This window comes from Nilaparvata lugens, chromosome 1 (assembly GCF_014356525.2).
Source record: "Nilaparvata lugens isolate BPH chromosome 1, ASM1435652v1, whole genome shotgun sequence".
Lineage (NCBI taxonomy): Eukaryota > Metazoa > Arthropoda > Insecta > Hemiptera > Delphacidae > Nilaparvata > Nilaparvata lugens.
The window spans coordinates 46953895-46968341 of record NC_052504.1 but is presented as its reverse complement, the minus strand read 5'-3'; the positions used below and the strand labels follow the sequence as shown (position 1 = coordinate 46968341).

The 14447-nt window shown below is 35.7% G+C and overlaps 1 protein-coding gene across 3 annotated transcripts in view; it reads left to right on the top strand.

The window, feature by feature from the left end:
* Positions 1-11982, top strand: part of LOC111051544 (protein regulator of cytokinesis 1) — a 33736-nt gene extending 21754 nt beyond the window's left edge. The window contains exons 8-10 of one of the 3 annotated variants that reach the window (XM_022338075.2): positions 97-300; positions 5143-5220; positions 10994-11982. In XM_022338075.2, coding sequence (XP_022193767.2) covers positions 97-300; positions 5143-5220; positions 10994-11377 — 666 coding nt within the window. In that variant the 3' untranslated portion in view covers positions 11378-11982. Of the gene's footprint in view, positions 1-96; positions 301-1790; positions 1834-5142; positions 5222-10993 lie in introns of those variants that run through there. The other 2 variants (XM_039435343.1, XM_039435349.1) reach the window with 2 other exon arrangements.
* The last annotated feature ends 2465 nt before the right edge of the window (positions 11983-14447 follow it).

Here is a 14447-nt window from a genome sequence, read left to right as displayed (position 1 = left end):
TGATGATGTTTTTGATATGATTGGTGTGTACTGTAGCTCACTTTGGAATTATATTGTATATGTGCTATTTTGCGTTTTTTCGTTTGTGACATACAGAAAGTGGCGAAGACCGTAGGAGTGGCACAGCCTGCCGCCAACATGGGCACGCCCCTGATGATGAGGAAGCGTAAGCTACCACCGAGCAGCAGCAGCAGTCGTACCAACGTAAGCAAAGTTTGCAAAGTGGCAAGCAACACGTCCATTCACACTTACTCACTAAGTTCGTGCAGCACTGACAAAAGTGCCGCCTCATCCAAAAAGGTTTGTCACGTTTTCAAAATGGCATCTGCCTGGACTGGTTGCAGTTGGTTGTTGGTTGACACCTTGAGAGCTTGCGCCTGCTGTATAATATGATATCTCAATCACTAGTTAGCTTGAGAGTTTGGCCTGTTGCTAATTATACTTTGTAGCCGTACACAGTCTCAGATTATATATTCACCCATTATTGCTAGATTTTAAAATTATTGCTATTTTTGGCTGATATATCAACTAAATTCAATTTGTAACCGTTCACAATCGATATAGATATTAATTTGGCCCGTTATTGTTCTTATTTTTCAATAGCTGGCCTGTTGCTAACTCTTTGTAACCGATATAGATTTCAATTCCACCCTTAATCATATTCGCTTTTTAATAGACCCTAATTTTTTGTATTTGACTTTATTGCTAAAAGTATAAAAACAAAAAATTAAAATTTATATGCACAACTTGTTCAATTGATTAACTTAGCAGTCAGTCTTTTACTACAACTTTTAGCAGGCCAGATAGCCGAGTTGACTAAAGCCCCGCACACACACACACACACACACACATCAATTTTTGTTCGTATTATATTCTACCCTTATAAATTATATTAAACAGATGATGTTTGTCAAGTACCGATAATCTGATAGGTGATGTGTGTGTGCGGGGCTTAAGGCGTTGCGCCCTTCAGTCTGCTAGTGCTACCTGGTCGCGGGTTGGAATCCCATGGAATAGACTTGGATGTCATTGATCATCTCATAATTCCCATTATCCACGCACAAGCAGAACGCTCATATGGGCATCATCCACAATAAAGAAAAAAGTATCAGTCCAGACTAGAAATTAGATCCAGTTCACATCGCACCCATTTTATGTACACATCATGTTATATTACTTGTTATATAACATCATGTTATATAACGAAAGATATGATTCGATGTTTCTCAAGTGGTTTACAGTAGAGCACTTGTGGTGTAACGTATGTAAATAATTTAAATAGACGTTTTCTTAGTCTCCTATTCGTTTTGAAGTAGACTTGAAGTTGATTCATCTCAAGTGATTTGGAGTAGAGCACATTGTAGTGATTTGAGCGATTGTTAATATTATCCTTATTTATTTACTTTTTTGGATGAATTTCTGTGTTATACAGTATTAAATGAACTGAATAGGTTTATTTAGTTTCAAGTATATGGATTAGGGAAAATTTAGTGTTTTAAGTTTGCTATTTTTGAATTTTGAATCACTACAGTAGCCTACCTACTTTTGTACTATAATATCTTTTCACGATGATTGTAAAGACCCGTCGTTATTTCTCTGTTGATTAGAATTTCAAGTTGATAAAAACCAGAAATCACATCAATCAGCAAACTTTCTTTTATCTTATTCTAATTCTTGGGTAGAATCTATTAACTCATAATCAGATTTTTAAAAAATCCTTCAATACCATTTTGTTTATAAATTCATATAAATTTATTGTTTTCAATTACAGTAATTCTATGTGTTTTCAGTTATGACGTTATATCTGCAAACAGATCTATCCTATCTTAGCAGGTATGATGGTAGTAAATAATATTTTCATCCGGGTTCATTCTTATTCATTTTTAAAGGATAACGGAACATTCATTTGTTTAAAAAATTAATAGCACGACTCTGCAACTTTATTTAACATTTAATGTACTCCTAAGATCTCTCCACTGCTGTTGGCCTTCCTCTCCTTATCATAATCTCACATTTATGTACACAGTTTTCTCTCACTCACTCAACATTAAAAAACAATGAAAATAACACCTGGATTTATTCAATAGATCCAATTGGATTGTAAAATACTGTTTATATTATGTGTATTGTGATAGCTAACACAAGAAAGGATTTATTCATCTAAAATTTCAACTTGACAATAAAACTATTTGTAGCATCCTTCTAGATATAAGAACTCTTCAAGCGTCGTCATACTTTTTACTTCAAGTTTCTCTTTCTGTCTTCAGGTTATGCAAAAATTAACACCGAAACCCCAAAAAACCTGAACGGTTATTGTTAGGTTGACGCAAATTTGTAAGTCACATACATGAAATCGTCTATAAGGTAGTAGCATACTGGCTTATTCTTATTCTGGTATGAGCATCTACTGATCTACACTCTGTCGGATAATCATCGCAAAAACTAGTAAAGCAGGTCACAATAATTATTCAACTCGTGAATTATAAGGCCAAGTATAGAAAATCCCATTTATAATTTATTATAGATTCATTGTGTTCTGTAGTTGTGGAATCAACTCTAGTTAGTATCTTAAATTGAAGTAAGCACATTTTATAGCACATCTTATATTCTATCTACGTAAATTCTATAACGTATCGTCATCTGCTTTTATAGTCGTCAATGACGGGTTATAGAGTGACAAGTTTGGACGACAATTTTTAACCCCATAGCTCTGTTTCGGGTAATAAAGAGTTAATCATATTAAAAGCCCCCATCCCTACTTCCTGTGCTAAGATGGTGTGGGTGGTTTGAAAGTAGGCCTCCCAATTTTCGGGTTTACCCATATGTCTCGAAAATTATGCGTCTTACGGACATTCAGTACAAAATTTCTTACATCTATCTGACAACTTTTTCCATATACTTGATAGCCTTAAGGTGAAACATTTTTGAAAAAACACGTTTTCCTCCAATCTCTTGCTCGTTTTGACCTCGTACCTTTTTACTTTGATGGAAAAATTCATTATGATTATAGAGCTTAAAGAGCATTGAATTTTCTCAAATTTAATGTATAATTTTACTATTTTACGCATTTCCTTATGACCGTTGCAGCAGTTCTAAGTGTAGAATATTTACTCTTGATACAATAGAACAATTAACGATGGAATTTGTAGGGAATGTTTGGAACCCAATTTTTAACTTTGCATCTTTGTTGGGACCAGTTAGGAGGTGAACCTATCAAAAGTCCCCATCCCTACCCCTAGTGGTAGAGTGATGAGGGTGATTTAAAAGTTGCTTCTTTTTTACATTTTTTGCCTACACCCTTTTATTTTGAGAACAATGAATTCCATCGTTATAATCAACCATCACACAGGTTTTCATCCAACTTCTTGCACTTTCAGAGCTCATAACTCTCCAACAATGCATCAAAATAATAAATACTAATCGAAGGGTAAAAAATCTTTTTTAGTATAAAATCTTCACTTTTGCAATGAAAAATGTAACTTTTAAACCACCCTCATCCCTCTAACACTAGGGGTAGGGATGGGACTTTTGATAGGTTTACCTCCTAACTAGTCCTAACAAAGCTGCAAAAATTGGGTTCTAAAAATTCCCTACAAATTCCTTCGTCTGTTGCAAAAGTGAATATTTCGCACTTGATAATAAAACTGATCCAACTTTTGCAAGGAAATGCGTAAAATTGAGAAATTATACATCAAACTGTAGAGAATTCAATGCTGTATAAACTTGAATATCTCAATTTGTTATTGCTCTCATCAAAGCCCTACTGTGACGAGTAATTTGAAAAACTTCTTCAGCTTCTTAGCAAATATTCCTCAACGAGAAATAAATGATCCAATGGTATTATTGACGTAAAAATAGGAGTTTCTCAGAACTACGAGTTTCAATTTGTCTATTGCATGAACATAACCCAAAAGGTTCTGTTCAGTTAGATTTTTAAGGTAAAAGGAAGGTTATGGAGGTTACGTTTTGTCTTTCAAATGGCGTTATGTTAATATTATTTGAAATTTGTTGATTCATTTTATATAATAAACACAAATAATGAACATTTGAAATATCTCTGTAAATTTGGCAAATCAAGATGCATTTTTTGTTTCCTTTCGATTTGCTGGTGATTGTATATTTTTCAATTCTTTTAATTTTTAAACTTCTTAGTGCATGCGTTTTTAAAACTAATTTAAAAAAAACTGTAAAATGCATTGACTCTAACTACAGGTTTTCAGAGTTATCTTTAAGTTTTGATAAATTGTTAACTGTTCCAACTTACAGAAATATATTGCTCATTGATCTGCACATTCCATAGACTGTATTAAAACAGCCTCTAGAAATAGATGTGAACTAAACATGAATAAATTTATAGTAAGGTCCACGTTATAATGGTAGTTGAGAAAGATAGGACAACAGCGTTGCCGATTCTCTGCCTTGCCACTGCCTTCTATAGAGGCATTTTTATTAGACCATGATAAATGAATATACTATTCATCGCGAGTGTATAATCACATTGGATGCGTGTATGAGCAAATGCATGAACCGAGGAACAAAATCTGGAAAGAATCATTGGAACACGTTGTGATTTATCTGTAGCTGCTCACACTGAACGCCACCAGCAAGGGCAGTGCCCGTAGGGCACGTGTGTAAGTGTTTCTATTGCTCTTTCCAGATTTTGTTTCTCATCTACGTGTTTGGTCATGCATGATCACGCATGCACTTACACATACACTCATCCAATGTGATCATACCGTAATGTGTTGGAATGAATGTAGAGTTCCAAGAGAAGGCAGAACTTAAGTTTGACAAAGCAGATCATGAAGCTAAAATCGCAAATATGTTTCAATATTTAAAAGGAAAAAAATCAAATTGAAGTATAATGAAGTACGTTTTGTTCTACCTAATAAGCTTCTACCACCTTTTAATCTCCTCTTCTGAAATTACAATCATCTTGTGATTCTTATGAAGTTCTTAGTATCAATAAATTGCAATCATTCAATGAGTTATCAATAATTGAAGGCAATATCGCTATTAACTCACATTACGCTCGGTATGGTGATTAATTGATTTATAAAATTGGAAAGTCAAGCAACTCATTTCTCACGTTAAATGATGATATAAATGAATACTTTCAATTCATTCTCATGTATATTTCAGGTACGTCCAGGACGCCAAAATGTGAAGGCTATGACGCCTTCCAACGTGTCTACTTCATCAACGTATTCACTGTTCCAGGTATGCATTCGTTCCAATGTCCTTTATATTAATTAACTGGTCACAAAATATTATTTTCGCCACACTGCACAGAAAGCAGCTGTTTTCCAGTCCCTACGTATATCTGAAAGACCTTGTTTGCAGACGACGTCAGAAAAGGTTTCTTTTCCGGTCTAGGCCAGAAAGTTGTCTCTTTCCAGCCGCTCATGGAAGTAGTTAATAAGTCTTCCGCTAGATCGGGCGAGTGTCCACTTTCATCATCAGCTGAAGTCGCCATGATTTCAGTTCCAGTTTCGAATCAAACTAATTCGCTTCGCAACCAGTTTTATTCAATTATTTATTGTTGATTAGTGCATTCCGAATTTACAAAAATGCTTGAAGATGACTGTGGTATTCCAAGTGAAATTTTAAAAGAATCTGAAATCCTGACTGCAAATCTTCTACCACTAAAATCAAGAGATAGGTACGATAGCTTAACGAGTATTCTTTATTTATTTTGTCAGCAATACCTGTAGTGTGGCGAAAAATATCGTTCGCACCACGGGCAAAAATGTTTTTCCAGCTCTCAATCTTTTCTAGTCCTCGGCCTACGGCCTCGGACTTGAAAACCGATTCCGAGCTGGAAAAATCTCATTTTCTGCTCTAGGTGCGAAATATACTATATTACAAATAAATTCTATTTAAAAACGTATCATTCAACGACCGTATTTTATTGGAACCTATTATGATTAGTAATCCCATTAGTGATCTTTTGTGAACTGGGAATAGCAGAAGGTAACTTTCATTAACGCACCTCAACTAGGCTTAGATAGTAGTGACATGCCAGTTGCCAGGTTCTTTAATTTGCTACCCTTCTCTCTTGTTATCTAGCCCATTCTTCATTTGAAGTCAAGCTCTTTCAAGATGATACAAGATCAGTTTTATTGTCTTTTTGGCGACATTGGACCACTTAAGCCAATTAGTGGCTTCATGATGAACATCAAGGCTGCCTGGCCTTCGATATCTTTTCATTCACTTTGATTGATGTGTTTGGTCTATGTTTTCAGTTTTAATTTACTAAACCCTCATGATTTTTAAACGATTCTATGTTCTTACACGATAAAAACCGCACTTGAAATTATGTACCTAGTTATTAAATCAACACATTAAAAAATGTTTAACTGTCTTGTTTAAAAGCTCTGCAAGTTCTAATACAGTATAAAGCACCGATTATCCCGGATGTCCGCTGAGTGATGTAAAAAATTGAAATCCCCTAAAAACCCAACCTATTCCATATTTCAAGTGGCTAATTGTCCTCCGCAATCAGGGTACAGTACAATATTCTAATAAATAGAAGATTTAAGCTACACAACATAGTGTCTAAACTAGAATTTGAATGAAAGATGAGTGAATGTCTAGTCATATTAAATATAAAGGTGCGTACAGATCTACGCGCCGCGAACATGAGCAATTCACTTTTAATCAGCTGATGCCAAGCTTTTTATATCTGTATCTTACCGTTTCTGTAAAAATACAGATATAATCAGCTGATTAAAAGTGAATTGCTCATGTTCTAGGCGCGTATATCTGTACGCACCTTAACACGTCCCACCAAGTATTATAGTCCAGAATACAAAGTTTTTATTAGGACTACACTTGAGAGCTAGGGTAAAGTCGATTATCTGGATTATCAGTTACCAGGATACTGTCATGCATCAATTGATTAATCCGGATAATCGGTACCCTACTGTATAACCTGCATGACAAGATCGCTAGTTTTTCATGTTACAAATCGCATGTAAATTGCTTCAATATAACGCTCACAGTTGCTGTGATAAATTTCCCCTAATTATTTTAATATGCAGAGTGTTTCCAAACTTCCTACAAAAATCTGGTGTGGCGCACTCACACAACTTTCCTTGCCGTTATGAAAATTGATCACCTGACGCTAGTGTGCACGCGCATCTCAAGTCTACTTATAAACAAAGATCTGAGCCAGCTGGTGACAGGACAATAACGCTGGAGACATACGAGGTCTGCTATCTCTTCATAGTGAATCATTTAATAGAATCAACAGTTTGTAATTGAAATAATAACATTTTCTCGAATTTCGTGCTTATTTTCAATTTTAGGTGAAAATGTTACTGAACATTAATTGTAGAGATTTTCATGCTTGATCTTTTCCACTCAATTTTTTTGTTTGAATTTTATCTGAAGCCTGATAATTGGGAATCTAAAATCAAACTTTGCATAGATGGGGTGGAGCTCCTGAAATTTTTACAGATATGAGACTTGTGGCAGTTGATAGAGCTTATCAATTACTATTTTTGGTATAAATTTAATTGAAATCGTTGGAGCCGTTTTTGAGAAAATCGCGAAAAACCCTGTTTTTGACAACATTTTTGCCATTTCAGTCGCCATCTTGAATTGCATTTGATCGAAATTGTTCGTGTCGGATCCTTATATTGTAGGTACCTCAAGTTCCAAATTTCAAGTCATTCCGTTAATTGGGAGATGAGATATCGTGTACACAGACGCGCACACACACATACCCAAAAACCACTTTTTGGACTCAGGGGACCTTGAAACGTATAGAAATTTAGAAATTGGGGTACCTTAATTTTTTTCGGAAAGCAATACTTTCCTTACCTATGGTAATAGGGCAAGGAAAGTAAAAGCTGCCATATCTCACTCAATATTCGTTCAATCTTGAAAAATGAGGTGATTTAATTCACTAAAAACGTTATATTGGTAATTTTTTGTAAAATCAACTGTTTTTTAATTATTATTTTTTTTGTTATTTAAAAAATAAAATTTCAATCGGCCTCCATTTCGTTTTATGAATTTGAAAAATCTATGTAAATAAAAATCGAGCCTCAAATTTTGACATTCAATAACTTTTTTATGTGTGCACCGAAATTGATGATTTTTTTAAGTTGTGTTCGTTATGTTCAGGACCAGGTTTATAGCCTATCAAATTTATAATCCGACTTCAGGACTCTTTCCTACGGTCCTTCAAAGTACTTATTACAGAAGATTTTTGAGATGGCCACACACAGAAATAAGAATCAGCTGTTATAATCTGAGCTGTGATAGTAGACAAGAGTGCGTGCTGCTCCATAACCAACCGCCCATGTATTTTATTCTAAACGCCCAGACTAAAAATCTGGTGTGGCGCACTCACACAACTTTCCTTGCCGTTACGAAAATTGATTACCTGACGCTAGTGTTACCGCGCATCTAAAGTCTACTAATTCAAAGATCTGAGCCAGCTGGTGTCAGGACAATAACGCTGGAGACAAACGATATCTGCTATCTCTTCATATTGAATGATTTCATAGAATCAACTGTTGCCAACACTTTGCAATTGCAATAATCACATTTTATCGAATTTCGGGCTTATTTTCAATTTTAGGTGAAAATGTTACTTAACATTAATTGTAGAGATTTTCATCCTCAATCTTTTCTACTTGAAATGTTCTGTTTAAATTGTATCTGAAGCCTGATAATTGGGAATCTTAAATCAAACTTTGCATAGATGAAGCGGAGCTCCTGAAATTTTTACAGATATGGGACTTGTGGAAGTTGTGGGACTTGTCGATGACTATTTTAGGTATAAGTTCGATAAAAATCGTTAAAGCCGTTTTCGAGAAAATCGCGAAAAACCCTGTTTTTGGCAACATTTTCGCCATTTTAGCTGCCATCTTGAATTGCATTTGATCGAAATTGTTCGTGTCGGATCCTTATAGTGTAAGGACCTTAAACCTAGCACCGCAGTGCAGGATGGTTTCTCACAGCTTGGCGTTGTTCTCCTTTGAGATGGGTGTCTGGCTTGGAAGTGTTTCGGCCGCATTGCAGAATGACTGTTAACAGTTGTCGGAAGATCAACAGCTGGGTTTTTTTCGTTATTTTTCGTGATAGAGAAATTCTGATTGCAGATTCGTTCTCAGCGACCCCAAGTTTAGCCTGAAGGCTCAGAATGTCAACAATATTTTTAAATAATTAAAAATCATCATGAAAAGTCATTAATATGGTAGTAAACCACGTTTCTGGAAACTTTTTACTGGTGACTGGAGTTATTATTGACACACAAAAATAAAAATAGTCGTGAGAAAGAAAACTGCTGAAGAACGCGATTAAGACCATCACTCCATTGTTCTATTGTCTCGGCTGCTTGGCTGACCCTGGCTGGAGGGATCAAATAACCGACTGGATTGATCTTTCGTCTGTCCGCTAGGCGGAACTACGCCGACCATTGCTGGGTGGAAGATGTTACTTCGGCCGCTCGCATTCCCACCAACGCTGCTATTATTTGCTGTCTCAGCGCCTAGTCCGAGTCAGACAAGCATCCAGCCTGCACTGCGGAGCTAGGTTAAGTTCCAAATTTCAAGTCTTTCCATTAATTGGGAGATGAGATAACAGAATGACTGTTCTGTGTGTAACCATCCAGCAGTGCGGCCTCAAGTTAATGACTTACATGCTCTAAAGACATTGCTTTGTTTCGAATAATTGTGCTGTCTTAATTATCCATATAAATAAAATGCCGCATCGCGCCTCCTCAGGTGTGCATCCAGCTAAAGTTTGTCATAAGATGCATTAAACTATTCGTCGGTACGAAGTGCGCCGGGCCAGCTAATATTTTCATAATTTTTTTGTGCTCTGTCCAGTTGTTATAAATGATTCTGTAAAGTTTCACTTCCGTATGTTCAGCCATTATTTAGAAAAAATAGTGAAAGAAACGAAATGGTGACTGTGTGAGTAACTAACGACTTTCGGACAGTTTGAAAATGAGCAATTTCTTTATAATATCGTTATCTGGTTATGTATGTCCAACGGATCTCGAAAACGGCTCTAACGATTTTCACGAAATTTGGAACATAGTTGGTTTATGATGTAAAAATTCGATTGCACTAGGTTTCATCCCTGGGAAAGCTCGCTGAAGGACATGAAAAGGATAATAATTATTCATCCTTGAAAAAACAGATGGTAATTTCGTCGTCTGTTGATGATTGAAGTGAGTGAGCGAGTGCATGTGTGTGGGACTGAGATAAAATGATGACTTTTTGTTGAACATTCAATCAGGTACTTAGTGCCGGTTGCACAAAAGCCAGTTAAATTTTAATCCTGATCAATTCCAGTAGAAGCAATCAGAGAAGCGATCTTTTTGAAATGGTCTTCTCTGATTTGGTTCACGTAGAATTATTCCGTATTAAAATTTAACCGGCTTTTGTGCAACCGGGGCTTTGTGAGAAAAGTTTTTGCATTTCTCTGGGAATTGATCTCAATTCACTGTGATTAGATAGTTCTGTATGAACTATAAATTATATATTATAATTTCTTCTTTCGTAATAATTTTTTCATGCTTTTTTACACTCCGAGCGAAGCTTGGTCCCCCGATATTTTAGATATTTTTCATACCCAGGAACTAACAATGCCCTACAATTTTGGAAAGTAGTTTGGAAACACCCTATATTGGTATAATTTATATATTATAAGGATTGCGTTTTTTCTAGCTTACTCTTTTTAATCATTCCTACTAGATTTCTATGTTTTTATTTTCATATTTCTTCTTTTTTTGACTTTCTACGTTTCGCACATTAGTTATTATTCTTATTTATAACTGATTTGCTTCTCTGCTAACATTTGTTCAAGCCAAGGCTAATTATTACATTATAATTCCTCCTTCACTCAAGTCAGTTAATTTAGGTGATTTTATTTTCGAACCAATAGACATACATAGTAGTTATTTTTTATTTATAATTTGTTGTATTTTGTTCTTGGCAATTAAATAAATTCAAATATGATTTGACTGTAGGAGCACTTTGAAGACCTGACGAAAGAAGCCAGTACACCATGTCGTAGCACAATAGTAGTAACGCCTGTACAGAGCTCCGGCTACGGACAGACGCGCGTGCTGCGAGCGCGCAACGGTCAGGGTCCCCTGCACAGCTCACCCAAGACGCCGCTCGCCAAGCCCGACCACCGGCTCAAGGCCAACTCTCAAAACATCCCCAAGATAACAGTGTACAACAGCTCAGCTGCAAAGCGCGGCGCTCAGACGTCCGCCAACACCACGCGCCGCCTAGCTACGCCAGTTCGAAACGCGGCGCCCGCATTCAGGAACGCCGTCGGCTCAGCTTCCCGAATTCCGAAAGTTGTCTTGCCCACCAAAAGTCCAAGACTTCCCATCATTTTCTAAGCGTCTTCTCTTTTTCTAAGCGTCTTTCTCATTTTCTAAGCGTACCTGTACTCTCTTTTGTATTATACTGTAAATTATATTAATGTAGCAATATTTTATAATGTTGACATTCTTGTTTCATGTGTGTATTCTTATCGGCTGTCCGATAAAAACTATTTTTTGTTCGACTAAATAATGTGTATTTGAAATGAAAAGTTGAATTGTAACAATAATTTAGCTAAATTCCTACATATCAGTGGTAGTGAAAGTGACTCGTACAGTGAGATGATTATTGTTGTCACAATATTGGAATGGGACTCAGCCCTGCTGAGTGGTAAACGTCCAAGTAGAATTAATGAAAATAAGGTTTTCAATGTGTCAGTCACTTTTACTGACTGGTAAGTGGGAATCTAGCTTTATACTAGTTGAGGTGCACAAGGAGATGGCTTGGCTAAAATTAGGTTTGCCAACAAAGCGTGCAATTAGTACATTTAACATTCATTGACTATTATTTTATTCGGTTAATTAATTTTTGCATTTTTCTAATTTTATTACATCACCAAACTTCATGTTATAAGTTTAGTTTTTTATTTGTTTCTGAACTAGGATAAACATTATCAAATTCCAATTAACAACAATGCAAAAATAATAATTTTGAAAATAGCTGAAGTCAGCTACCTACTTCTGAAGTCATTATCAATCAAAATTCTCAACAACTAGAATTGGTGTAGTTGTAGTTTACTTTATAGTTATAGTGTAATTGATAATAAATAAATTTTATTTCCTTGAAAAAATACAAATAAGCAATTAAAAACATAAAAATTACAAAATATATACAATACAATAGGTCTATAAAAAAATATGGAATTTAATTCTATTGGAAATTAACTTACTCAACTATGGGAAACCCATGTACTAGAGTAGGTGTTAGTAGTAATTTTAGATTCTGGGTGGGTTGCAAACTGCAAATACGTTGGGTAAGTGAGCTCACATATTGTTTGAAATTATGTTTTCTATATGATGTCTTCCAGTTGAAATAATCCCGTTCTTAGCGGCAGTTTTGAATCTTCTTGGGTTTTCTATTGGCTTGATTTGTGCAGGAAGTAGATTGTGGAGTTTTGGTGCTAGGTAGTTGAAGTGTCGTTGATATATTGCCTTCCTAGCCACGTTCGTAATAAGAATAGGTTTCTGTTTCTTGTGTTATGACTGTGGTCCCTATGTTGAAAGCTTTCCGGATTTTTTTGTAGTCTGCAAATTATTTCCAAGGAGAAGAGCTGTCTTATGTCCATCACACCTAACTCATTGTAGAGCTGTTCTGACGGATAACGAGGTGGCCTTTTTAAACTTGTAAATGGTCTTTCTCAGCTTTTTGCAGAGAAAATTGCCAGTGGTTTCTCCTCATAGTTGATTTTTACTGTTATTTGTGAAATGACATTGTGGATTGCGTCGTTGGTACTACAGTTCGATTTAATAAAGCCATATTGATTTGGTGGTAGAATATTATTCTTTTTAAGGAAGTTAATAAGTCTTGATTTGATACATTTCTCGAAAATCTTTGCTATGATATTTAAAAGTGCTATTGGTCTATAACAGTTCAAATCTTTCTTGTCCCCTGCTTCAAATTGGACATATAACAGCTTCCTTCAAACACTGGAAAGACACCTTCTCCTAGGATTTTGTTGGCTATCATTGTCAATGGTCCAGCAAAACCATTTCTGTTACTTTACTTTTATACTTTTACTGCACATTTACTGTTTACTGCAATACTTTTCTGTTTGAAGAGCTCTGGTCTGAAGTTGTCATCTGGTCCTGGGTGCATGCACTGTCTGATTTGAGACTGCTGATTATTACTTTCCTTGCCCTATTACCATAGGTAAGGAAAGTATTGCTTTCCGAAAAAAATTAAAGTACCCCAATTTCTAAATTTCTATATGTTTCAAGGCCCCCTGAGTCCAAAAAAGTGGTTTTTGGGTATTGGTCTGTACCGTTTTACAGTTAAGCTACACGGCCGTTCGAATATGATAGTCTTGTAACAGCATTATAACCTCCTCATAAAAAAACACACTTAGGGCACAACAACGTCACAGAATAGGTACAGAATGGAAACTTCTAATCAAACGCCTATCTAACCAATGCTTTTTACATTATGCAAATACTAGACACGTCACGTGACCTAGGGAAGTTCCAATCCTGGTCTTCTGATTGGCTCGTGGCAGTGAATGAGATCAATATTGATCCGGATCATTAGAGTGATCCGAACCTACCATTAATGCTATTACAATGCGGCGCTTCCTAACAAGATGGCGGATTTTTGCGTCAGGGTACTAGCCAAGTTTCCATACTGTATGTATACTGTGACAACGTAGCCTATGGAACTTCATGTACGGTAGCATAGATGAATTTGAACATTAATTCTGAAAAATCTAGAAGGAAAATTGAAATTTGGGCTTCCAGGTGCACGAGATTGATATTTTTAGAATTTGGAGATTTAAATCATTCCGTTTTTCCGGTATGCAATCCACAAGTTGACATGTTTTGATACGAACACACGAACAAACACAACCCTTCTCTCTCTTCTATATTATATATAAAAGCGAAATGGCACTCACTCACTCGCAGAACTGAAAATCTACCGGACAAAAAACGTTTAAATTTGGTAGGTATGTTCAGTTGGCCCTTTAGAGGCGCACTAACAAATCTTTTGGCGATATTTCAACTCTAAGGGTGGTTTTTAAGGGTTTAAAGTTCTTTTAGCATGTACAGTCTTCTTATTCCAATATCTTGAAATTATTATAATTGAAATGTCCATACCATATGTTAATATAGAACTATAATCTAGAGAGAGTACCTCTTCGAAACAGTTGTTCTGGTAACTAAATTAAAAATTTTGTCAGGTTGGCATTAAGATGAGTTGACTTTGTTAGGTTGGCACCAAGTTGAAGATTGAAATGCATTTATCCAGGACCTCCTAAATACCAATTAGCCATAATTAGCGTTTTCTCAGCTTTTCTGCATTTCCTCACCTTTTTTAATAATTGATGGAAATATATTTAAAAAAATTCAGTACCTACACAGGTTTAGCTGAGGTGGA